The 25,542-nt window shown below is 63.0% G+C and overlaps 1 protein-coding gene across 3 annotated transcripts in view; it reads right to left on the bottom strand.

Moving 5' to 3' along the window:
• The window catches only part of ARHGAP23 (Rho GTPase activating protein 23), a 31,679-nt gene extending 11,193 nt beyond the window's left edge, over positions 1–20,486 (bottom strand). The window contains exons 1-4 of one of the 3 annotated variants that reach the window (XM_062629794.1): positions 20,417–20,486; positions 3,275–3,454; positions 914–938; positions 84–176 (exon numbers count right to left, since the gene is read on the bottom strand). In XM_062629794.1, coding sequence (XP_062485778.1) covers positions 84–176; positions 914–938; positions 3,275–3,454; positions 20,417–20,425 — 307 coding nt within the window. In that variant the 5' untranslated portion in view covers positions 20,426–20,486. Of the gene's footprint in view, positions 1–83; positions 177–913; positions 939–3,274; positions 3,455–6,017; positions 6,325–15,100; positions 15,347–20,416 lie in introns of those variants that run through there. The other 2 variants (XM_062629793.1, XM_062629791.1) reach the window with 2 other exon arrangements.
• Positions 20,487–25,542: the final 5,056 nt, after the last annotated feature.

The raw sequence follows: 25,542 nt of genomic DNA, 5'->3' as shown, positions 1-25,542 counted from the left end.
CCACAAACATCCTGCGCACCACAAGCATCCTGCACACCACAAGCATCCTGCGCACCATAAGCATCCTGTGCACCACAACTCACCGGTGCGCAGCCCTGCCTGGTGCGCGGGCCCGTCCTCCCGCACGCTCTTCACAAAGATGGTATCCATGGGCTCCAAGCGGCTCCGGGGGGGACCTGCTCCCAGGGGACAGAGCACCAGGGAATCACCAACCCATCCCATGGCAAGGAGCATCCTTGGTCCCTTGCGCTACCCCCCTTGCCTGCCCCTGGGACCTGTGGGGCACAGCCCTGCCCTGGGCAAAGCTTGGGACAGCCCCAGCACCTCCAGCCCCAGCTCAGTTTAAAGGTCTGCTCCAACCCGGTTGATTCTAGGATTCTCCCTGCCGCCACACTCCTCTGCAAGGGTAAAAGCCATCGGGTGCTGCCAGAAGTGGAGGGCAGAGGATGGATGGCAAAGGGACGGTGGCAACAAGGGATGCTGAACCCCCTGGGGACCATGCGGAGAGAGGCCGGTGTCCTCCCAGCCCTGACGGGTGCTGGGTCCAGCCCCTGCTGCCTGCTCTGGCTCCCTGGGCCGCGTCACCCCAGCAGCACCGATGTGTTCTGACACCTTCACATCCACTCACGTCAGCACCAGCCTCGGGGAGGAGAGCAGGGCCGTGTCCCCATTCCCAAACACCCTGTGCTTGGCCAAGCTGCCCACCTGAAGGGGCCCTGCCACAGCCCCTCCGGCTTCGGGACAGACCCCTCCTTGGGCACAAGGTCCCGTGAGCATCCCAAGGGCTTTGGGGACACCAAAACACCACGAAGCTTCACCACCAGCCAGTGTTTAGGGCTGCAGTGGCAGTCAGTGGGGACAGTGACCTGTGACACCCCCATGCCCCCGTGTGCAGGGTCCCTCCGGTGCTCACCTGCTCGGTTCCCGTTCTCCTCCTCCTGCCAAAACAAGAGAAACACATTCATTTGGTGGCCAGGACGCAGCGGAGGGGACCAGGAGGGGACCCAATGGGTGCCAGCACCATGAAGCCCCATGCAGGACCCACCGTAGCCCCCTGGTACCCAACTGGTGGGGAAGGGGCTGGCTGTGGACCAGGGGAGCAGCAAAGGCCCCAGCCAGCCCTATGGTGGCATCGCACCCTTCTCCTGGGCCACCAAGTAGGGGAGAGCCTGAATGCTCACAGTGGGGTCCCAGGGGAGGGATGGAGGTGGCTGGGGGCACCCATGCGACCACAGCACCGAGGCACTGACAGAGAAGGGGGGCAGTGGGCTTGAATAGGCATCCTCAAGGCTGCAGTGGGCATTGCAGGGGGGTCCCAGCACCCCATTCCCAGCCACGGGCAGGGAAAGCCCTGGGAGCCATGTGGGTCTGTCCCTTGGCATGGGAACTGGGAACTGCATTGGTGGGCTCCCGCCCCGCATCCTCCCATTGGGATCCTCCTACAGAGCCAAGCTGTGGGTGCTGGCACCCACATGGGGCTGCACCCACCCTGCTGAGCACCCAGCCCTGCCATGGAGCCAGCAGCATCCCAAGGGAGCCAAGCACCGGGAAGGGGATTTCTCACTCCACAAGTGCCGGATCCTGCTGTCTCCAGGGGGGACACAGGCTCAGCTCCAGCCAAGAGCAGGGACACAGCCCCAGTGCCTCCAGCATGAGCAGGTCTCTCGGGGGTGCTGGCATGGGACCAGTCTCCATCCCAGTGAGGGGGCTGGAAGCATCTCCCCATGGTGGGAAGCAGAAGCCCCATCCTGCAGCCTCGGCACACACCATTGCCTGTGCCATGGTGCCACAGCAGGCGATGGGGACATCGGGAGGCCCTGGAGGCACGGCCTCACCCAGTCCCTGCCCCTCCTCACCCTGCGGCACCCAGCGCCCTTCCTGGCCCCCGGGGCAGCCCAGCAGCGCCGTTGCCATGGCTGGGGCTGAGGCACGATGCGGTGAGCACGGCTTTGCCGTCATCACCCTCCCGGCTGAGTCAACCCCACCGAAACTCAGCCCCCGGACCTGGCTGCCCGCCGGCACCCATGGGTGCTGAGCCAGCCGCACCGCACCCAGCCCCGCCGGCTCCCGCTGCCGGCAGCTATTCCCAGTGTTCCCAGCGTCTTTCCAAGAGCATCTCCACCTCCCGGCGCTGATCCGGCTCCTTCCCACACGGCCCCGTGGCCTTCCCGCCCCCGGTGCCCAATGCAGGCACCAAATCCTGGAGGATGCTTTAGGAAGTGAGGGGGTCCGTTCAGTCCATCCCCATGGGAAAAGCTTTTGTGCTCAGGTCCGTGTTGCCGGTGCGAGCAGGGAAGCGCAGGCAGGATTTAGGGAAGCGGGCTCAGGAGCCTTGGAAAAGCTGAAGGTGCTGAGTGAGGATTCCAGGGAATTGCTTTTCCCTCTGACTCACTTCCCATGGCAGTTCCCTGTGGGGAGGAGGCAGCCAATGCCAAGCCATGGGGCAGCCAGAGCCGTGGGGCTGTGAAGCTCCAGGGTGATGTGAAGCATCCAGGTCCGCTCACCCCAGAGCAGGGAAAGGGTTGAGATGGATGATGCAGCCCCAGACCCTTTTCCCTTCATCTGCATGAAGCTGCCAGTGCAGAATATGGGGTGAGAGGAGGATTTTAGACCCCAGGAACTCGGAGCTGGCATGGCTGGAGAGCTGGATCATTGCCTTCAGGTGCAGAGGGCACCACAGTCCATGCTGGAAGCTGCTGGGTGGTTTGGCATGGTCCTGCTATCCCAATGGAAAGGTGCTGCCTGGATGAGCGCCTCTTGATGGCTCGGAGGGTGCAGGAGGTGCTGGCCAACCCAGGGTTGGTCCCTCCAAAAGGCAGCACCCAGAAAAGATCCAGGCTGCAGCCACTGGGTCCTGGGGCAGATCCAGCCCAAAGCTTCCAGCCAGGAAAATTGGGAGCCAAAAACCAGGAATTGCAGTGCCGGTGTGCGGTTCACTTCAGCTCGAGCAGCATCCCGCTGTGCCAAGCCTCCCCCCTGGCCTCAGGGGCTCTGAAGTGCCTTTTTCCTGCCATTCCCAAGGATGCCAGAGCCACGTCCGGAGCTGAGGGATCCTCTGCTCCCGCAGCCAGGCGTGTCCCTGCCAAAAGGCTCCGGGACATCTCCAAAGGCGCTGCCAACTTGCTCAGAGCACATCCCTGAGTGCTCCTTCATCCCAGGGTACCCCAACCAAGCAGGCGATGCACAGCCCCATTCCCACCCTTACATCACCATCCTGCATCCCACCACCCCCCGGGGGTCCCTCTATGGAGGGAAGGGGGGGTCCCAGCCCTACCTTGGTGCTGCAGTGCACCGCTGACTCCGGGGGGTAGACGATGAAGTGGCGGAGGGTGAAGCCGAACCCCCCCTGCGAGCTCTTCCGCAGCAGCACCGTCTTGGGGCCCACCCAGGGGAAGGAGCCCTCGGGGGGCACGTTGGCGTTTGGGGATGCTCCATCTCTCCGGCCTGGTGTTGGCTGTTGGGGGGGGGACAAGGAGGAAGATGTCACTTCTGGAAGGGGGGGGGGGGGTACAGGCAGTGTCCCCCCCCATGTCTGCCCATCCAAAGCCCTGCACTTGGGGCTGGGATCTGCCCAGAGCTCTCAGGAACCCTTTTCCCTAATCCCAGTGAATTCCAGGCAAAGACCATGCCCCAAAACTCTTTGGATGGGAACTTTTGGGAGAAGATGCATAGAAAGGATGTTAAAAAAGGGGCGGGAGGGGGGAATGAGCGGTGCCTGGAGGTCTGGATGGGACCCAGGAGGCAGCACAGCAGGATTAGGGATGGGAGCGGATGGGGGAGCTGGGGACAAAAGGGTCCCTTTCCGATGACGCCGTGGTAATAACCTCGGGCAAGCCGGAAAGAGCCGCTGGCTGAGTGATGCTTCCCGAGACAGGGCAGGGACCTGGCACCGCCACGGGTGCTGGCAAAGGAGCCTGCCTGGAGCAGCAGATGGGGTCAGGAGGGCCACGGCTCCATCTCGGTGCTGGGATGGGGAACAAGGCTACGGCAAAGCCATGGGCATCCCGCTTGGCACTGGGAACAGAGCCTGGAGACAGCAGGAAAACAGAGACCTTGGCTGAGCCCGGGAGGGTTCGTAGCACTGCCCTGGTGAGGGATGCGGCTGCACATCTGGCTGCACATCTGGCTGCGCATCCGCCAGCCCTGCAGCCCCACGGCCAAAGGGGGCAGAGGGCCCTTCCCAGTGCCCCGGCAGCGCAGATCCCTGCTGAAACGGGAGAACCCAGTAACGTGGGAGCTGCAGGGCCAGGCAGGAGGGGTTCTGCCCGAACGGGACCTCTTTCCCCACCGCAGCAGGCGGGAGTCAGCCCATGCCGGGATGAGGGTGTTAAAATGCAGGCGCTGTCTGGGTTGAAGCGATGGATGGGGAGCGGGGAGGGGAAAGGGACACACAAAGGGACAGTGGCACAAAACAGCCTTTGTCTGTGCTCTGCTGAGTGGGCCTTTTGGCTGCCGGGGGGGGAAATGTGACAGCAGCTCAGCGGGGCCAGGCTGAGCCCCCGGTGCCGGCACGTCCTGCATGGCCCCGCTGTTGGGGGTCCCGTCCCCATGCGGATCGAGGGCTCCATGGTGAGGGCACAGCTCTGGCACTGCAGCCGGTGAGGCATCACCCTGGCACGGCACCCACTCCATCACTGCCAGACCCAACCACGATGGCTTTGGGTCCTCACGGACAAGGCCAGGTTGGACACAGGGGCTTGGAGCAAGCTGCTCCAGTGGAAGGGGTCCCTGCCCGTGGCAGGGGGTTGGAACTGGAGGAGCTTTAAGGTCCCTTTCAACCCAAACCAGGCTGGGATTCTCTGACACCACAGACACCCCAAAACACGGCAGAGAGCAGCAATGCTCCAAACACCAGCACTGCAGAGCCAGAACACCCCCCCCCCCCCCAACTCCAGCACCATACAGGGGGTAAAGCTCCCCATGAGCCCCCAAAGCCCCAATTGGTGACCCAAAACCAGATGGCAACGGGCTCCCCACGCTCCCGGGGGACCCCCATCCCTTTGCCCCGGGGCCATCCCGGCGCCTGTCCCCATCTGCGCCCTCCATTGTGTCCGTGGCTGCTGGATTATTTTTAAGCTGACAGCTGAATGTGCCCAGCTGATTTTAACCGGCACAGACAAGCCTCGGAGAGGGCAGGATCAGTGCAGACACCACCACAGCACCGACCCGCAGGGATGGGGATGTGTCCCTGTGCTCACAGCCATGGCCATGGCTCTATCCCGAGCTTCTATAAGTCATGGAAGAGGACAAATCGCTCCCATTCCACAGGGACCCAGTGTCCTGATCCCGCTGCTGATAGGGGGGTTCTCCTTGCCCTGATTAAGCATCATTTGGGATTGTTCCAGCCTCAACTTGGTGGTTTTCCCACTCCAGATCCCTTCTACCCCCATCTGACAGAGGAAATCATCCACTGCAGAGACCCAGAGACCCTGTAAACCATCCCACACCGCAGTGCCTCAGTTTCCCTCTTCACCCACCCCATATTGGAGCTTTCTGAACTGTAAAGCCCCCAGTGTGGGCTTGGACGTGCCCCTAACTTGGACATCCCCGCAGTGGGAGATGCTCCAGCTCCCCCAGCAGCGGGCTGACACTTGATTTGTCACCTCAGCCATTTGTCCCCAGCACCCCGTCCCCCATCCCCACAGAGCCCAATTCCTTCCTGCCTTTTTGGCTTGATTTTAATTGCAATTAGGGCCACACAGCCCTAACGCCTGCGAGGTCGCTTGTCCCGTCCCCCCCATCACCGGTGTCACCTGCACCCCATGGCACCTCGCTGCCCCATGGACAGGCAGAACAAAGGAGAGTTTTCCCTGCATCCTGAGGGGGCAGGATCCATCCCCCCCCCCTCCCTCCTCCCGGCCACGGCGACGGCAGCTTCCAGCCCTGCACCGGGGAAGGAACCGGGACCCCCGACCCCAACCTCCGGGACCGAGGGGACGCAGCAAAGCCCCAGCGGAGCCCCCCCCGCCCCAGCCCCTTTCCTCCCGTCCAAGGCCATCGCGAAGCGCGGTTCTCACCCGGTGGCACCTATGGGTGCGGGGGTCGGTGGGGCCGCGGTGCGGGCTGCCCGCAGCGAGCCGGCGCACGCTGCTCAGCCACAGGCAGCGCGGTTCGGGGTTGCTGCAGTCCACCCCGACCGGCAGCTCCAGCCGCCAGCCCCGGCCCGCTCGCTCCACGCTCCACAGCCTCTTGCTCAGCACCAGCACGGGGCTGGGGGCCGGCGGGGGCCGGGGGGGGGAGCCCCGCAGCACCCACCGGGAACCCCGAGCCCCGCTGCCCGCGCTCTCCTCCACCATGCGGTGAGGGATGAGGGGGCTCAGCCGGCAGCCGGCACGGGCACGGGCTCGGGGTCGGGCTCAGCCATCGCCGCCTTCCGTGGCTGCAGCCCTGAGGTGGGACGGGAAGGGTGGGGTGGGAGGGTGGGATGGACGGAGGGAGGGACGGGGGGAGGGAGGGAGGGAGGGAGAGAGGGTGGGGTGGACGCAGGGTGGGATGGATGGATGGATGGATGGATGGATGGATGGATGGATGGATGGATGGATGGATGGATGGATGGATGGATGGATGGATGGATGGAGGAAGAGAGGGAGGGAGGGAAGTATGAAAGGAGGGAGGGAGGGAGGGAGGGAGGGAGGGAGGGAGGGAGGGAGGGAGGGAGGGAGGGAGGGAGGGAGGGAGGGAGGGAGGGAGGGAGGGAGGGAGGGAGGGAGGTATGAAAGGATGGATGGTTGGATGGATGGACGGACGGACGGACGGACGGATGGATGAAGGGAGGGATGGATGGGTGGGTGGATGGATGGATGGATGGATGGATGGATGGATGGATGGATGGATGGATGAAAGAATGGATGGATGGATGGATGGATGGATGGATGGATGGATGGATGGATGGATGGATGGATGGATGAAAGAATGGATGGATGGATGGATGGATGGATGGATGGATGGATGGATGGATGAAGGGAGGGAGGGAGGGAGGGAGGGAGGGAGGGAGGGAGGGAGGGAGGGAGGGAGGGAGGGAGGGAGGGAGGGAGGGAGGGAAGAAGGGAGGGAGGGAAGAAGGGAGGGAGGGAAGAAGGGAGGGAGGGAAGAAGGGAGGGAGGGATGAAAGGATGGATGGATGTACGTATGAAAGGATGGATGGATGGATGGAGGAATGGATGGAGGGATGGAGAGAAGGATGAAGGCAGGGTGGGATAGACACAGGGTGGGATGGAAACTGGATGGGATGGATGGATGGATGGATGGATGGATGGATGGATGGATGGGTAGATGCATGGATGGATGCATGGAGGATGGACAGCCACACATCCCAGCTGGTGCTCCAGCCGCCCGTCCCCCCATGCCTGCAGTGTCCCTTTGCCAGGACTTTCCCTTTTTCCTTTCTTTCTTTCTTCTGGGTTGCTGTTTTCTGTTTTCCCATCTGCCCCTTCCTCCTCCATCACCCCGGGCCAGCATCCACCCTCCCGGCTTCCTCCTCGCCCTCCTCCCAGCCCCTTCCTCCCTTCCTTCCTTCCTTCCTTCCTCTGCTCACTCACACAGGGCACCAGGCGATGCTGGGGACAGGGAGGGGGACACCCCGCGGGGGCAGCAAGTGTCCCCCCTGCTTGCTCAGAGATGAGCCACCAGTGGGCTCTACAAGGGGGCTTCGAGTCACCCCTGGTCCCCTCTGTCCCACCCAGCCCTAGGCTCCGCTGCTGCAGCACCGCAAGGACCAACACAGACCCTTGGGGATCCACAAAGCCCCTCAAGCCTCCTGCTCAGTGCTTGTGGCAAAGGGCGATGGCTCCAAGGCCATCACTTCCCAAACCAAGAGTTCCCCTCATCTCCCATTCTGGGGGCTACCCAGGGCTGCAGGTCCCTGTTGGTCCCCATGCATGGAGTCATCAACCCCTACGGTTCAATCCTGGCTCCCCTGAGCTGAGCCAAAACATGGGAGGAATAAGGAAACCGGCAGCACCGTGGTGAGCCCGGACACCAGAGCAGGGCGATGCCTCCCCCCCAACCTTGTCCCTGCCCCTATCCCCGCTCGAGGGGGTCCCGCTCCGCATTCCTGCCGTGCTGGAAGCCGAGGAGAGGCACATGCGGCCGCGCCGGGACATGCCGGGCATTGCTGGGATTGCAGCCTGCAGCCCTGGGGCCAGCGTCCTGCTCCCCATGGCCCCTCCACTCCTCTGCCCCCTCCACTGCACCAGCGGGAGCAGCACGGTGCCGGGCACCCAATGCCCACAGCCAGCAGCGAGGGGACGGTCCCTGGGGACCCCCTGCATGGTGGCAGTGCCTTGGCATCCACAGGATCACAGAACGGTTTGGGTTGGAAGGGACCTTGAAGCTCATCCAGTTCCAATCCCTGCCACGGACCCCTTCTATTAGAGCAGCTTGCTCCAAGCCCCTGTATCCAACGCTGCCAGGGATGGGGCATCCCGCATTCCCTGCACTTCCCAATGGCATTCAGCAAGTCTATCCCGGCCAAAGTACCAAGGTTGTGGCCCCAAACAGCCCCAGTGCTTGCTCCAAGCCTCGCTGAGGGCTGGCTGGATTGCTTGGTGACACCATCCCATCACCTCCGTACCGGCAACCCAAGGAGAAACTGCGATGGGGAAAAGGCAGGAGGCAAATCCCTGCCATTGCCTTCTCCCCCTGTCACCCTGCGTGCGTGCTGTGGGTCTCCCCTGGGAGCCACTCCAGCACATCCCAGCAGGAAGAGGTGCCTGAGGCAAGGATAACAGAGCTGTGGGTGCGAGCAGAGCCCGGGGAGAGGGGGGGGGGGATGCTTTCAGCTAAGAGGGGGGCAAAAAGCAGCTTGCCACAGAGGGACGGCTCCATCCGGGAACACCTTGGGAACAGCGGATGCGATCCTGCCACCTCCACTCACACCTTCCCCAGCTGCATTGAGCCCGGAGGGTGGCAGGGGGTCCCTGTCCCCCCAAAGTTGGGGGGCGGCAGGGGGGGGAAGATGGGCCCCAGGCTTGTTCCCGCAGCCCAAAGCAGGAAAGGTCAAGCAGCGTTGGCGGGGGCAGATTCCACCCCGCGGAATGCGAGCGCTCCTGGACGCCTTCCAAACCCCTTGTGTTTTGCACAGGAGTGCCCTAAATACGCAGCCAAACAGGAGCAAGGGGGAAAGGCAGCGGCGTTCCCGGCATGCTCCGGCACCGGGCACACGTTGCGGCAGGCGTGGGGATGCGCACCCATGGGTGCCGGTGCCGGCACTCCCGGCCAAAGCCGCTGGGAAACTGAAGCACGGAGCAGCCCAGGCAGCGCTGCCCTGGCTTTGTCAGCCTTTCCCAAGGGGGTCTCCCTGTTCCCCACCTCCCTGCCCCATAGCTGCTGCTCCCAGGGTTCTCCCACCCTGCCCAGGCCATGGGGACACCCCCAGGATGGAGGTGGTGGTCCCATCTAGGGGGGGGGGACACCCCACTACATCCCAGTGCCACCAGCGGCAGCTGTGGGGCTATCACAACCCCTGGCACGCAGCGAGGACCACGTCATGCGTGGGGCAGGAACAGAGGGGCAGGCAGCTGCCGGTCCTGCCGCCACCACGGCGTGCTGGGATCGGCCCCAGCATCCCTCCTCCAGCACCGCTTTCCATGCGGGAAGGAGGTTTGATCCCAGCATGGAGCCCCACAGCACGCAGGGAAGGGAGGGGAACGCAAACATTAATCCCTCCCGAACGGTGAGCTGGGATTAGGGTCAGAAAAATGAGGTTTTAATAGGATTTTTGGGGAGGAGGAAGCTGTGTTGAGACAAGAAGTCATTCCCAGCCCTTGGATGGCAAAGCCATTGCCTGCTCCCACTTCAGGTCCCCCCAGCACCCCTTGGTCCCAAGGCATCACCCCAAAGGGAGCCAAGAGCAGGGGCTGCCTGCACCCAAGCCATGCACCCCAGGGCATAGTCCAGCAGCAGGGCCTGGCCATGGGGATGTGGTGGCAGGAGAAGGGGAACAGCACGGAGGTGACGGCGCTGGGAGAAGCCGGCCCCATCCTCCAGGATTACCAACCCCAGGAGAAAGCGTTTTAATTCTCCTTAACCCAAACCAGGGCTGAGGAGCTTTGCGGCTCAGCAGGGATTTGGGGGGTGCTGGCTTGCTTGCACACAGCCAGCACATGCTCCCGGCCCCCCGGAATGCTCCAGCACGGCTGCATCCCGCAGGGAGATGCTGGGAAGCAGATGCACATCCCATGCAGAAGCAGCAGTGCTGGGAATTGGAGGCAGCAACACCTCGGTGATGGAGAGAACCCCCCCACACACAAGTGCCTCCCAATAACTGCCAGCAGTCCCCATGCCACATCCCAGCCTGGGCAGGGATGCAGCATCCATAGGCATCCGTAGGCAGGATGGGAATTCTGGGGATGGCTTTTGGTTGTCAGGGCTGGGGATGCCCTAAGCATCCACTATGATGCTCAACAGATTCCTCCCTTCCCACCCCATCACTGCACCCAGGCCAACCCCACGGATGTCCCAGTGGAACAGGACACGGCCACCAGGACCACAGCTTGAGCGCCATCCTCATCCTCACAGCCAGCGCCGGGGCTGGCACAGGGTGCGGGACGTGCAAGGCTTGGCAGCACTGGACCCACTGCCAAATCCCATCCCACACTGGGACCATGTGCCCGGCTGGGGAACCGCATCCCCAGCATCCGAAGCAGCCAGGACAGGGGTGCTGTTTCCCGGGTGACACCGAGCCAAGTGCTGAGGAGGAGGTTGGAGGAGCCACAGGCCGGCTCTTGGCCATTCCCCCCGCTCCGCTCTGGGTGTGAACGTGGGGAAGGAAATCGCCTTGTTCCTTCCCAACACCAACTTCTATCTCCACAGCGTCTCCTTCACAGCCCCGCGCCCGGTCCCCGCTTGGCTCCATCCCCTCCCGGCCACGTCGTGACCAAACTGAGCTCCCTTTGGCAGGATGTGGCTCCAGCTCGGTCCTCTCCAGCACCCAGCACCACAATACTCCAAGAGCCCCCCACAGGGCATCCCTGTGAGCCACAATGAGGGGACACCACATCCCCTGTTCATGCAGAACGTCCCCGTGGTGCCACCATCCTGGGGTCTCTTCCTTTAGGGCATCCCCAAACCCCCTCCATTCCCCATCCCGTGTCCCACAGGTCCTCAGACACACGGCTCCTCCTTAACACCCAGCACCATGGGGGGAAGCGGCTCTGTGGGGGCAAGGGATGGGATCCACACCAGGGATGTGCCCAATGGCCCAAACCCCACAGGAGAGGCTGGGAAGCACGGAGCCACAGTGACACCGAGGAGGTGACCGAGGGTCTGCCTTCACCCCCAGCTCCTCATTCTCTCCCTGTCCTAAGCGGTGTTATCAGCAGCGAGCCCTAGAAAAGGACCAGGATTGCGCTTCCTGTTTTTCCCATGGAAACCCTCAAATAGAAGCTGGCCTCATTATTGCAGGTTTTCGGGTCCCTGTTTTTTTCAGCAGCGCTAACAATGAGCCATTTCCTCCGGCGGCTCCGAGAGGCACCTTAACGCGGCGGAAAATCCTACCCATGGAGGTCAAGGGAAGGAGCTGCCGGCTCCTTCCAGCCTCTGCCCTGCTCAAGGCCGGGGGCCCGGGGTGGGGGCCAGGGCCGTGCACCCCTCGCATGGTGGAGGGACCCCTTGTACCCCCCCTGGGCTGCTGCCTGTGCACCGGGGATGGGGTGGAGCAAAGGGGCTGGTGATGCTCGGGGAGGGACAAATCCCGCATCCCTCAATGGATGGGGGAAAGAAGCCTCCCTCCAGCCACTGCAAGGACAAGAGGCAGCTTTGGGGACCACCACGCTCCCACAGCACCTCCTGCTCTGCTGCAGCCCTAAAACCCAGCGGTGCTTCCCTGCCATTAGAAGCAGCCCGACATTCTTCCACAGCCTACGCGCATCCCTAAACCCAAGGACCGGCCTGTCCCCCCTTACTCCATCACCTCCAGCATCCTGCCACTGGTACCACACCAGTCACCACCAGCCCCGGCCCCCCGCCTCGCACGGCACTCAAAGAGCCCAGTGTGTTCCACAATAGCACAATTGTCCCCCAGAGCCATTGGGCTCCATCCCACCCGCTCCGGGGCTGCCCCACGCGCTCGGCCACATCAAGGGGCCCACTGTTGCCATCGGGGTGGCTGGGTGGGGGGGAAGGCAACTGCGGGCACCCCCATGCCGGCACCGTGGGGGTGACAGGGCTGTGGGTGCTGTTATGGGGGTGCCACTGATGGGTATCTTATAGCAGAGCCCTGGGACATGCTGGCTGCACATCACTGGGGGACGCAGCTCTGGATTGGGAATTATGGCAGGAATCTCATCCCTATCCCAGTCTGGACACGGTTACTGCAGCCCCAGCTCCCTCCTGCTGCAGCAGGGTCTTAACCAAGCAAAGCGCTTGCAGGCAGAGGCAAGGGGAATCCTGCTGGATCCCATTCTGGGGTCAACACCCCCATGGACAAAGCCATTCCATCATGGCCACTTGATGACTCTCAACCACCCTTTTCCTTGGGGAGAGCCCAGCTCCAGCTCCCACGTTCCCAGCAGGGCTGCGGAATGGCACCAATCCCTTATCCCAGCCCCACCAAGAAATCCAAGGGCTGGGAACCACAGGGCATGCAGCTGATTCCCACCGAGGTGGCGGCACTGACGTGCCGGACCGCGACGCTGCGGGTCTTGCAACACGTCTGGCTGCGGCAATTAGGGAAGGCTTAATGAAATCCTGGGATAAGCAGCCACGGAAAAGGGAATCCCAGCCGCTTCGGGTGCTCGGAGCCAGTGCTGGAGACATCTGGTCCATAGCCAGGGAGGTTGGCGGCAGGTTTAAAGCAGCCACCCTGCTTTACAACCTGGGGCATCCCAAGGCGGGCCGGCTCCCTGGAAAGCCGGATGGGTTTGGGAGCAGGAGGCAGGGCTCAGCCAGTGCAGCCGGCCCTGCTGCTCGAGGCCCAGAGGCGGCCAGGTCGATAGTTTCCAACTTGAGAGCTTAAAATAGGTCATCTATCTCCATTCCTTTTTAAATCAGGTCCTGCTGCCTGCTGAAGACAAACTTGGTTTATTAATGGGATGGCCCCGACCTGAAACCTAAGCTTTTTTGTCCCCTTTTAATGAGAATAAAAAGCCATTTCCCTGGAGCTCAGGAGCTTCCCAACACGACCCCCCCCCATCCCTGTGTGTTTTCTCCCTGCTCTGCTTAAAGTGGGGAAAGGCCCCAGAACACAGCTCCGAGGCTCCTGGGATCTGCTCATGCAGCTCCCACCACATCACCGGTGCCAGCCCCGCTCCCAAACCAAGAGCTGTCACCACGTCCCCCATGCTTGCAGCACCAACGTCCCCCCCACCCAGAGACCACAGTCCCTGCTCCCTGCAGTGGTTCCTTGGCACTTCACACTGCAGATGACAGCACCCGGGCAGCGCCGCCAGCCCCGGGAGGCTTTGGGACATTAAACATCACCCATCAGCCCGCCCGCGGCGCAAGAGACGGGTGCCAGCGGTGCCAGCACATGAGACAGGTCAAGGTTAAAGCCACAGCAGCGGTGAGGTCAGAACCCTTCATGGGGACCCCACGGCTCCAAAGCCCCCCCCGTGGGGCTGGCAGCCGGACCCCGGGGTGGCATCACGCCACGTGCCCCAGCACGGCGCCGGTGCCAGGTTTTGCGCTGGCGAGGCGGGATTGCGGCACCGAGCACAGGCTTTTCCTGTCTTTCAAGTTCAGGGCTCAGAAAGAAAGGGAAGGGAAGGGGGGGAAAAAAAAGGCATGAAGCAACTCAGTTTGCCGAGAGCACCGGTGTATAGGGGCATCGGGATGGAGGCAGAGCCGCACGGGGATGAGGGCAGCATCCACTGGTCAAAGGCTGGCGGACAGGGGGGTGCAGCCCCGGGGATGGCCATGGGGCTGGATTTCTGCTTGCTCAGCACAAAGTCCTCGCTGGAGGGTTGCAAAGAGCCTTCCACCCCCGTACTAACTCACCCCCACGTCACCCAGGGGGGGAAGAGGTGGGCACCGAGCAAAGCCCCTACGCTAGGTCCTGCCCACCCAAAAGGGCAGATTTCACCCCCAAAAAAGCAGCAGAAGAGCAGATTTCAAGAGCGTGGCAATTCTGCCTGCAAGCACCCAATGGGACGGAGTAAGCAGGGAGGAATCTGAAGAGAAACCATGATTAATGCTCAGCCGCTGCAACGAGCAGCACTCCCCATATCTGAACCATTTCGCACACCCCAATTAATCCTTTGAGGCTGGTTATTAGCCCCATGGCCGGGCCGAGGAAGCCGAGTTCAAATAACCAGGAACTGAGGAACAGAGGCCGAATTCAGCTCTGGGGCAAGGACGTGCTCGGATCAGCCGGCGTTGTGCCAGCCCGGCACCGCGGCCGCATCCCCGGCGTGCCCCCCACCACCGGCCCCCAGCGCCGTCCCCATCCCCACCCCACGCCTTCGCCGGGCTTTGGCGTGAAATGGGCAGGAAACGGGGTTTTAGACGACGGCTGGGCTGGGCTTTCTTGGCACCACGCTGCTCCCAAGGGAGAAGGGAATGGCCCCAGCGCCTGCAGGGCGATGCCGGTGCCCACGCCACGGGAGGAGCATCCGCAGCGTGGGGCAGTGGGGATGTAAATACCTTGGAGGCTGAGGGCCTGCTTGAAGCCCTGTGTAAGGGGCAGGACAGGACGTCGAGGGGCTATGGGCACATTGAGGGGGGTCTCTGCCTGCCCAGTGCTGGCAGGGATGGAGCTGGCAGGGATGGAGCTGCCGGACCCAGAAGGAAAGAGCCCAGCCAGAAGTTATGGAGGAAACACACGTGGGTGTGCGGCGGATCTTGTCCCACCAAGGGGGAGCCCAGCCCCAAGCTCTCGCCTTCAGCCCCATGGCCGGATCCAGGCGCCTCAGCCCCACCGCCCTGCCACGACACCACTGCGGATGGTCACCGGTGACGACTCACCGCGGCCACCATCGCCCGTAGCACACAGCCCTGTGTGCGGGACCGGAACCCTCTGGTCCCACTGCCCCAGCCCTATGGCCCCCGAGGAACCCGGGCATCGCCCAACCCCGCTGCCGGACGTCGGCGCCATGCCAGCACCCCCAGTACCTCCCAGTCCCCCCAGTCCACAGCCTCCCCGGTATCACCCAGTGCCGCTCACCGCGGGGGAGGGCGGCGGGATCCCGACCAGGCAGAAGGCGATCCCATTCATCGGGGCGCGGCGGCCGGGCTCGGCTCGGTCCGGCCCGGCTTAGCAAGGCTCGGCTCGGCTCGGCTCGGCCCGGAGCAGCCTGGCTCAGCCCGATGAGGCTCGGAGCGGAGCGGTCCCGCCCGGCCCCGCACGATCCGGTCCGGCTCGGCTCGGCTCGGTTCGGGCTGGGCCGGCCCCGGCCCCGGTTACGGCTCCGCCTCCTCCGGGCGCCCGCGGCGGCGGGCGGGGTTGCGGCTGGGACCGCCCCGACGGGAGGGAGCGAAGGCATCGGGAGAACGGGATGGGGAGAGCCGGGACCGGGAAGAGCCGGGGAGCGGGACTGGGACGGGACAGGGATGGGAACCAAGCAAGGGGCATCCAGGAACCGGGATATGGGTGGGCAGGGAACACCCAGGGACCAGGACAGGGACAGGACATTCAGGGACATGGATGGGCAGGGGACTCTTAGAGACCAGGACAGGGACAGGACATTCAGGGACATGGATGGACAAGGGACTCTTAGAGACCAGGACAGGGACAGGACATTCAGGGACATGGATGGACAGGGGACTCTTAGAGACCAGGACAGGGACAGGACATTCAGGGACATGGATGGACAGGGGACTCTTAGAGACCAGGACAGGGACACCCAGGGACCAGGACCAAGCAAGGGACATCCAAGAACCAGGACAGGACATTCAGGGACATGGATGGACAGGGGACACTCAGAGACCAGGACAAGGACACGCAGGGAGCAGGACCAAGCAAGGGACATTCAGACTCAGGGATGGACAGGGGACACCCAAGAACAAGAACACAAATGGGGATGGGGCACCCAGGGGTGGGTGGGGGACACCCAGGGACCAGGATGGGGATGGGGATGAGAGACCCCAGGATGTGCAAGGGACACCCAGGACTGGATAAGCCAGGACAGAAGGACAGGAACCAGGAACAGAACTGACCAGTGCAGGCACAGGGGGAGCGGGCAGAGGGATCATGGAACAGCAGGACAGGGACTGGCAGGACAAGGCCGAGGCCAGGCAATGCAGGAGGAGGAGGAGCAGGGAAGGGCACACGGACAGGAAACACCGGGACAGGGGGACGGGAGTGACGGGGACTGGCACAGGCAGACACAGGGACGGAAACACCGGAGTTGGGGCTGACGGAGGGACAAAGGCTGACACAGACCCACGGGGAAAGGAAACGGCAAGGACGGGAAACAGCAGGACAGACGGACGGAGCCTGGCCTGGCAGACAGAGGGACGGGGACAGCCAGACAGGGTCCAGCCCGGCTCAGGCCCCTTGGACCACAGCAGAGCATCCCAAAGCTGTCATTAAGCAGCCACTGAGCAAATTACCTCCCACACCCGAGTCTCGGGGTGCAAACAGCACCTCAGAGGTGCTTTGGTGACAGCAGGCGACCGCGTTGCTGCGGCACAAGCCCAGAGTCACCACAGGCTCGAGCTGGGCACATGGCATGGAATAGGCACAGCCGGGACCCAGCACCAGCCTTGGGGTAATGGAGGCAACGCCAGAGGGGAAACGGAGCCGCACGTGACGGGAAAGCTGGAGGAGGCAGGAAACCGGGGAGGAGTGATGGGCACAGCCCACGGGGATGCACGGACACAGGGGCTGGAGCTGGGGTTCAACAGGGCTGGAGCCCATGGAGCCCAAGGCAGTGCAGGGTGGTCACCCAGTCTCCCATCACAGCACCCTGAGGGGGTTCCTCTGCTGTCACCATCCTCACCCTGGTCCCCAGCAGGGACAGGGCTCCATGCACAGGGAGGACACCCAGGATGCAGAAGCCCCAGCTCCCGCCGGACACAAGGTTTGTGCCAAAGGCTCTGGCACATCCATGCCATGTCCTAGGTTCAGCGCCAGCCCGGGGCTGCCAGCACCAGGGTTCTGTGACACAATTGAGCAAGTCTGTGTCAAGAAGGACTTCCTGGAGAAACCTCAGCACCACCAGAACAAACACAGGACCGCGCCGCCGGCCACGGAAACGCGGGGCACTGAGAGCTGGAGAGAGGCCACAGGGTCTGATCCTGCTTAAGGGCATGTCCTGCTTGGCCGGTGGCTCCTGCAGTGCTGCTCACCCTCCTCGTGCTCCATGCACAGCCACACAAGCACAGGCAGATGGGAATATCACCTTCATCCCAGGATGCTGAAACAGCCACCCTGGGGCGCAGCACCCGCAGCAACAGGGAAGTGGGATGAGGGGGGGGTCCTGCACTCTGCCAGCACCCCAGGGGGACCCACAGCAGCGCTGCCACCACGGCTGTTTTCTGCCTCGGGAGCCATCCCACAACCGGAGGGAGCCAACAGTCGGATGTGGATGATGGGACGTTTCCTCCCCTGCAGCCGGATGCCTGCAGCCTGTCTCTGGCCACCCTCCACCCCTGCTCAGCACCCTACAATGGGTCCCTCTGTCCCCAGTCCCCTTCTTGGGCCACCACCTCCCGCCTGTGTGCAGCAGAGCAGCTCCGGGTCCCGCTGGGATGCGCTGCATCCCTCCCGCATGGACCAGCCACAAGCCTGGCACTGAAGAGCCATTGCTGGCAGGACGTGCACATGGACCCCAGGACTCCCGTGTCCCCATGTGGGCCCCCCAGTGCCACCCTCACTGGGAGGGTGACACGACCCGAGCTGGCTATTGTCACCCCGATCCCACCCAGAGGCAGGGATGGACCCTTGATGAGCTGAGGGACAAGCAACCACCCCCAGCAACAGGTGACCCCATTGTGGGGTGCATGAACTGGGGTGGGGGGGACTCAAGGAGACCCCCCCAAAACCCCAGCCTCTCTCCAGAGGCAGCTTTTCCATAGGGATCCCCAAGGAGCGGGTGCCACCATGCCCCCACCAGCCTATGCTCCATCCCTCCCTCCTCCTCCCGGCCCTCTTTGTCTCCATCCCAGCACCAAGACCCCTTTTGCAGCCCCGGGGGGCCCCCGGCTCCCCCATCCCCATGCGCAGGGATGGGATGGCACCGGCACAGCGTTCCCAAGCTACCACCACCACTCACCCACACCCCATTCCATAGCCATCCACCCGAAAACCACGGCAGCCACCCCGCTGTCGGGTTCAGCAGGGCAGATCCATCACATCTCAACCTCCTCGGTGCCCATCCCAAATCCCAGCATCTGGAGAAGAGGATCTGGGGGAGCGTGAGCCCCCCCCTACCCGCCCAGGCTGCCGCTCCCTATGGAGCCACAGACAAAGGGAGATGAGAGGAGAATCCCAGCTTTAGGTTTTAACCTAATCCTATGAATTCAATGAAGAAAAGCAAAAAAAAAAAACCAGGGCACCGGCGTGGCCGGAGGAGCAGCAGCATCGCAGCAGGACACAGCATCACCGAGGCCAGCGCAGGACCGTGCGCTGCCCATGGGGACGGGTGTTGGGTGCCCATCGGTGGGGCCTCCCGGCGCTCAGCCCCCCCCGGCCCCCAGGCAGACACCTCCCAGCCAAGGGCTGCTCTTCCCTCGGCAACCACCGCGGCACGAAGCCATTTTGAGCCGGCGGCGGCCAGAGGAAGGGGTTACGGCCCCAACCCCTCCTTCCCCGGCTGTGGGCATAAACAAGAGCAGGGCTTGAGGGGAGGGAGGGGGATCTGGGATGGGATGAGGCGAGGAAACGCAGCGGAGCGGCGGGAGGAAGGGAGGGGGAGCGGCGGGGACTTAGGTGCTCATCGCACACCAGGGAGGGGCTGAAACCCTGCTGGGAAGCGGGGTGCCCGCGGGACCCCTCGCTTCCAGCATCCCCGGCTGCCCATCGCCATCGGGGATGCGGCCGGGGCTGCCCTCGCTGCTGGGGTCCGGCCCACGCCAACCTGCTGCTGCCGCCGGCCTAAAGCCACCGCGGCTGCTCCAGCGGCGGCGCTGCCAATGGGGGAAGGCGTGCGGAGCTCCGGAGCTCCTCTGCATTGCAGCTGGATGGGCACGGACGGGGATGCTGCCAGCGGGAATGCAAGCTCTGAGACACGGCGAGCAACGGGGGGTTTTGGGTGTGGGGGGCACCCACGCTCACAGCAGCAGGGAGGATGCAGGAGCGGGGTTGCAGCCTGGGGATGGGGATGGCGGAGCATCACGTGCGGCACCCACGTTGGCTTTGGATGCTCTCGTGGGGTAGATGGATGTGGGCTCCTGAGGACTCAGGCTGGGCAGGGGGTGCTCACAAGCATGCAGACCCCAACACAGAGCCATAGAATGGAAGGGACCTTAAAGCTCATCCAGCTCCAACCCCTGCCACAGGCAGGGACACCGTCCACTAGAGCAGGATGCTCCAAGCCCCTGTGTCCAACCTGGCCTTGGACACTGTGCTGCGTGCTGGGGACGTGTCATGCCCAAAGCAGTGGCTCTGCCCTGGTCCCTCTGAGCGGCCCCAGACCAGGGGCACACACGAGGCATTAAATCCTTCCCTCAGATCTAGGCTAAGCCACGATGGGGCAGGTGGGGAAGACCGGAGGCAGAGCCTGGGGGGTGCTGAGACTGCGGGAAGGGAGCTGGACCCCACGCAAGTGGGGTGAGACACACCTTGGGGTGAGATGGAAACCTGGGGCAGAGCAGGGACCATCCCCTCTGTCCCCTCCATGTCGGGGGAAGAAACCATCCCCATGGCAGGGACCTGGGCTGGGCAAGCACCCATGGGTGCCCATGCAGGGAGCCCACGCACATGCCACAGCCTGTGGGAGCGCTGGTGTCGCGGGGGCAGGCATGGGATATGAGGGCTCAGGGTGGGCAGGCAGTGATGGAGGGGTCCTGGGGGTCCCTGGTTCGTGGTCGGGGGGGCAGCTGGTGGCTCACGATAGGGTGGGATGCAGGGGGGTGATGGAGAGGTTCTGGGGAGATCCTGTGGGGTGATGGGAGTGGTGGGGGAGCAGGGAGGTGATGGGGCAGTGCTGGGGAGTGATGGGGGAGCAGGGGGGGCAATGGGGAGGTGCAGGGGTTGGATGGAGGAGCAAGGGGGTGATGGGGGTACCAGGAGGAAGAGGGTGATGCTAGGGTGGGATGCAGGGGGGTGATGGGGAAGCAGGGGAGTGATGGGGAGATGCTGGGGGTGATGCTGGGGAAGGCGGGTGGGGACCCGGCACGGCAAAAAGGGATCCCCGAGCAGCAGGTGGGGAGCACGGGGGGGGGGGGGGAAGGGAAAGGGGGCAAGCGGGGTCTCCCCGGCAGCGGGAGGGGTCCCCGCGGTCCCGGTTGGGGGCTGTCCCCAACCTTCGGTCCCCGGAGCAGCGCCGCGCCCGGGGGGTGCTGGACCCGTCCCTGTGCCGGTGCCGGCCGCTCCTACCTGCTCCATGGGGCCGGCGCGGCGGGCGGGCCGCGGGCCATGGGCCGGTGCCGGTGCCGGTGCCGGTGCCGGTGGCGGTGGCGGTGGCGGTGCCGGTCCCGGCGCGCCCCGGTGCGGCCCCGCCGCTGCCGCCGCTGCCGCCGCCTCTCGCCGCCGCCGCCCACGCCCGGCGCCGCCCGGCGCATCCCGGGAGCGGCGTCATGTGAGCGGCGGCGGGGGGGGACCGCGCCCGGCCCCCCCCCCGGGGAACCCACCACTGCCCCCCCAATCCCCCCCCAATCCCCCACCCTCCGTTCCCAACCCCTTCATCCCATCCCCTCCATCCGACCCCCTCCACCCCAACCCCCCCATCCCAACCCCTCCATCCCAAACTCCCAACCCAGCCCTTCCATCCCATCCCCTTCATCCCAATCCCTCCACCCCAAACCCATATCCTAACCCCTCCATCCCATCCCCTCCACCCCAACCCTCCCATCCCAACCCCTCCATCCCAAACCCCCAACATAGCCCTTCCATCCCATCCCCTTCATCCCAATCCCTCCACCCCCCCCCCCCAAACCCTCCCATCCCAACCCCTCCGTCTCAAACCCCCAACCCAACCCTTCCATCCTGTCCCCTCCATCCCTCCTTCCAGCACCACCTGGCATCCTGCTTCCCACCTTCCCCTCTTGCCTCCTCATCCTCCACCCATCCATCCATCCATCCATCCATCCATCCATCCATCCATCCATCCATCCATCCACTCCTCCCTTCTCCCGAGGGACCCGGAGGGCTGCAGAGGTGCTGATGTCTGTGCCCACACTCGGGTGGCCCTGGGGCAGCGTTGGCCGGCGCTGCCTGTCCCCTGCCAGCGGCACCTTCCCGTTCCCGTTCCCATTCCCATTCCCGTTGCGGCCGCTCCCGACGTTTCCCAGCACGGGGCCAAGCCCTGGGTAAATATTAGCTCGGAGGCAGCGGCGCTGCCAGGCCCAGTGACCCGCTGGGGCAGCGCCAGTGCCCTGCGTGCCAGCGGCACGGCCCCATGCCCTGCATCAGCTCGGTCCCCCTTCCATAGCCCTGCATTGGGTTTCCCTTGCATGTCCCCACGCTTTCCCCACTGCATTGGGGTGAGGATAAGGATGAGGAGGGCTAGGATACCCCCCCACACCCCATTCCCTCCACAGGGTGGGGCCAGGGCACCCCATACCCGTCATGGTCCAAGCAGGGTTGGCTTAGGAAGGGAGTCAGGGCTGGTGGGGGGGGACGGACCGTGCAGTGACACCCCAATAGGGTGCTTTGCCCAGGCTCGGATGTGGCACAGGGTGGGCAGCACCAGGAGCAGTGATGCTTGAACCCCCCCCAACATGGTCCCCATCGGGGTTGTGGGGAGGGGGGAAAAGGGGAGACCCCGCCTCAGGGCTTGGGGTGGGGGGGGAAGCGAAGGGGAAGAAAGAAGCTTTTGTCCGGGGGCTCTGAACCTTGCCGGGGATGGGGAAATTCGCTGCTTTCTGATGCTAATGAGATGTTAAAAATAAGCTCCTGCGCAGCGCAGCCGTGGTGGGGCTGCTCCAGCGTGGCCGGACAAAAGGGGCTTTATGGGGCTGGAGGGGGGTACACAGGGGGTGCCCCATTCCCACCCAGGGCTTGTGGCTCCCCCAGGACCCCATCATCCACCAAGGGCAAGAGCCAGGGTACAACCCCTGACACCCTCCCCTCAGCACAAGGCTCCTTGGGGGTGGTGAACCCCAAAAACCTCCCCAGGGCTGCCCAAAGGGGTTGGGGGAATCTCAGCTCCAGCCCCCAGGCTGGGTCCGACTGAGAACCAAGAGGAGGCCTCAGATGTTGGATCTCAATGGGGGTCTTTGTCCCCATGGCAGGGGCACTAGGGCAAAGCCCTGCCCCAAGCCTAGAGCCAGGACAGCAACAGGGGGGGACTCTGGTGCACCCCAACCCCTCCTCACTGCTCACACCCAGTGATGGAGGAGGAAGAGGAAAGGGAGAGGCGGGAGATGCAGGCTCAGCCCCATTCTGTCACTCCACAGCCTCTGATCTGCCAAACCCGGGGGTGTTCAAAGCATCAAACACAGAATTAGGGGGGGGGGAAGCACCACACAATGGGGAAAGGAAGGGATGAGGGGATGCTGGAGGCAGGACAGCGGCATCTCCATCCCTTGGGTCCCCCCCTCCCATCCCATAGCGATGCTGCAAGGCAACACACAGCACATAAAGCAATTTCTACCGAGTTTATTTCAAACCCCCACTCTCTCCCCTTCTCCCACCCCCCCCCCCCAAAAAAAAATACCCCCTAAAACCATACCCCATGAGTCAAACCGACGCTGGAAATGAGCTACAACCACTGGAATCCGCTCTCCCTCCCCGAAAGCAAAGGAAAACCAACCCCGAACCTGGGACTTCCACACCAGCTTCTCCCCACCCAGGGACCTGCAGCAGCTCCAAACGGCTCCACCCCAGAGGCCAAACATGCCTTTAATACAATATATACAGCCAAGCCCCGTTTCCCACCCCCAAAAAGAACCAAACACACCCCAAAAGTGCTAGGGGTGGTGTTGGTATCAAAAGCGGCCCCGCTGGCGGCAGGGCTGGATTGAACCTTTTCTGTGACTTTTTTAATAGAGTTTAGGAAAATAAATTATACAGCAACTATCTGAATAAATTAAAAGCACGCACACGCACACACACCGAGTGAAAAGGGGCAAAGGAAGCAACGCTGCTTTGCTACCCAAGGGGGGGGGGGTTAAAAAGAGTCCTCGGCCATGAGCAGCACCAGGAGCTGCCCCCCCAAAGTCTGCTCCTTCCTCCTCTAAAGGCAAACCCGGCTCCCCTGGGGGATGTTGGTTTTTGGGGGGGATGCTGTGGGTCAGGGTTGTGCTTTTCAGCTGGAGGCACAAAGTGGGGGGGACCCCCCTCTCTCATCAGCAGGGGGTGGTTGGGGGGGTCCCACCTGCCCCATCTCACCTGGAAGACTCTGGATGAGGAGCGTGGGGCTGGGAAGGGCTCTAGGGGATGCTTGGATAGATGGCTCCAGCTCTGGAAGGCCCTGAGGGGCTCAGGTGGGTGCCAGCATCCCCACACTGAGCCCTCCAAAAGGTCTGGGTTTAAGGGTAAAATCATCCCAAAGGCAGACCTGAACTGGGAAGAAGGAAGGGAAAGGGTCAGCTCCCTTCCTCGTGGAAGCAGGACGATCCTTCCTTCTGCAAACCCAGCTTTCCAGTGGTTTCCTCCCCAAAACGCTCCCAGCCAAGACCCACAGCAGAGCCTGCGCATCCCCCTGCACCCCTATGGTAACAAAGGTCCCCATCAAAACCACCTTTAGGGTCTAAAACCTGGCCCCACATGGGAGCACCCCATGCCTGCTGCTTTCAAACCCACTGATTCTCTCCAACCTGAGCAGCTCAAGGCGGCTCCCACCAACCCAACCCAAAGAGGAATCCTTTTTATCCCTTCTTTTGGCCTCAGAAAGTTTGAGTTTTCCCTATGGAAAACTATCCTGGGCTTCTTGGAATTCCCTGTTGAAGTGAAGCAGGCTGCAAGGGAGAGGAGCAAAGTGGGACCTCGCTACCCAGGTCCACCACGCAGCTGAAGGCTGTACCCATCCATCTGGAAAAGGAGCTTTTCCATGGATGCTCTCTGTGCTTTGGTAGCTTTTAGATGGTCCATTTCATGGATCATCGGCCCCTGGTCCCTGATGGAGGAGGAACAAGCACCAGCTCTGCAGAATTCAAGGTTGGAACAAAGGAGGCTCTAAAGTTTGGTTCCAAATCAGCAGGATGAGAGCATCCTCCAGAACCATTCCAGGCAGGATGCAGACATTACCTGGTCCTTCCCCAAACAGGGATAGGGATGCGTTGGCAAGACGGGATTGACCTCTCCAAGATCCCACCACAAAGACCCCTCTGCTTGCTCCACTCACATCCAGCCTCAGAACAAGAGCTCTGAACCTCCTCCATGCTCCAACAGATCAAATCCCTCCCCTTACACCTGGATGGGAAGGAACTCTGGGAACAGCTTTACTTTAACTGGATTTCAAGGGAAGGCTGTTAACTCCAGTTACCCTTGGGATCACATCCAGCACTATCAGCCCCAGTGGCCTCCGACCACGCTCCAGCTCTCCTGAAGCAAGGAGGGCAAGCATTGCCCCTAAGGCCTGGCTGCTGCTTCGGCAGCTCTGAAAGCCACAGAGCCAACCCCATCCACCTCAAGGGGAGCTCTGGGGGTAACATGGGGAGCTCCTGACCCACCACAGAGCAGGGCTGTGTGTTTCGACCCCAGGCAAGCCCAGCGGTGGGACTCTGCACTGATTCCCAGCACCAGTTTTCCCTGGTTGGCTTCTTCCCCTTGCCAAACCCAGCCTGTGCTTCTCCATCCCGGAACAGGGATGGAGGGATGGAGGGATGGAGGGATGGAGGGATGGAGGGATGGAGGGATGGAGGGATGGAGGGATGGAGGGATGGAGGGATGGAGGGATGGAGGGATGGAGGGATGGAGGGATGGAGGGATGGAGGGATGGAGGGATGGAGGGATGGAGGGATGGAGGGATGGAGGGAGTGAAAACAATGCCGTTACCATCACACTAGGGAGAAGACCAGCTTCTCCCCAGCTTTGGCAAGGGGAGACTCCCAGCTCCAGGCCATCACCTATCCATGCCATCCCATCCTTGCCTCCGGGGTCAATTTGGGAAGCTTGGCAGGACACACACGCTCCAAGCACGCTGCTCTGCACTGGCATAGGGCTGGGCATGACAGACACCAGGCTTGGCTCTTGGGGAAGCTTTTCCTTCCCAGCATATGGCTGAGTTGGAAGAGCCAGACCTTCAGCACACGGACAGCCAGGCTGCTGTGGACACTCCGCTTTCACCTGCACAAGATGCCTTTCCCCCCCCGACATTCACACCGTGCTGTGCGTTTCACTCGAAGCAGTTGCATTCGTTTTGCAGGCTCTGCTGGTAACCGGCTGCGAGCTGCAGGTCTACAGCCAAGGGAGGGAACATCACCATTCCCCAGGCAGGGACACGGGGAGCTGTAGGCTGGATTAGCTCCCATTTCACCAAGGGTCAGGATATGCCGATGAGCACACCTTGGGGCAGCTCCCGATAAGCCCTGCCCCAGCCATGGGACACAGTCAGCAGT

This window comes from Pezoporus occidentalis, unplaced genomic scaffold (genome assembly GCF_034315485.1).
Source record: "Pezoporus occidentalis ecotype Australia unplaced genomic scaffold, CSIRO_AGI_Poc_V1 ctg341, whole genome shotgun sequence".
NCBI lineage: Eukaryota > Metazoa > Chordata > Aves > Psittaciformes > Psittacidae > Pezoporus > Pezoporus occidentalis.
The sequence above is the reverse complement of the archived record's forward strand: the minus strand, read 5'-3'. Positions and strand labels throughout refer to the sequence as shown.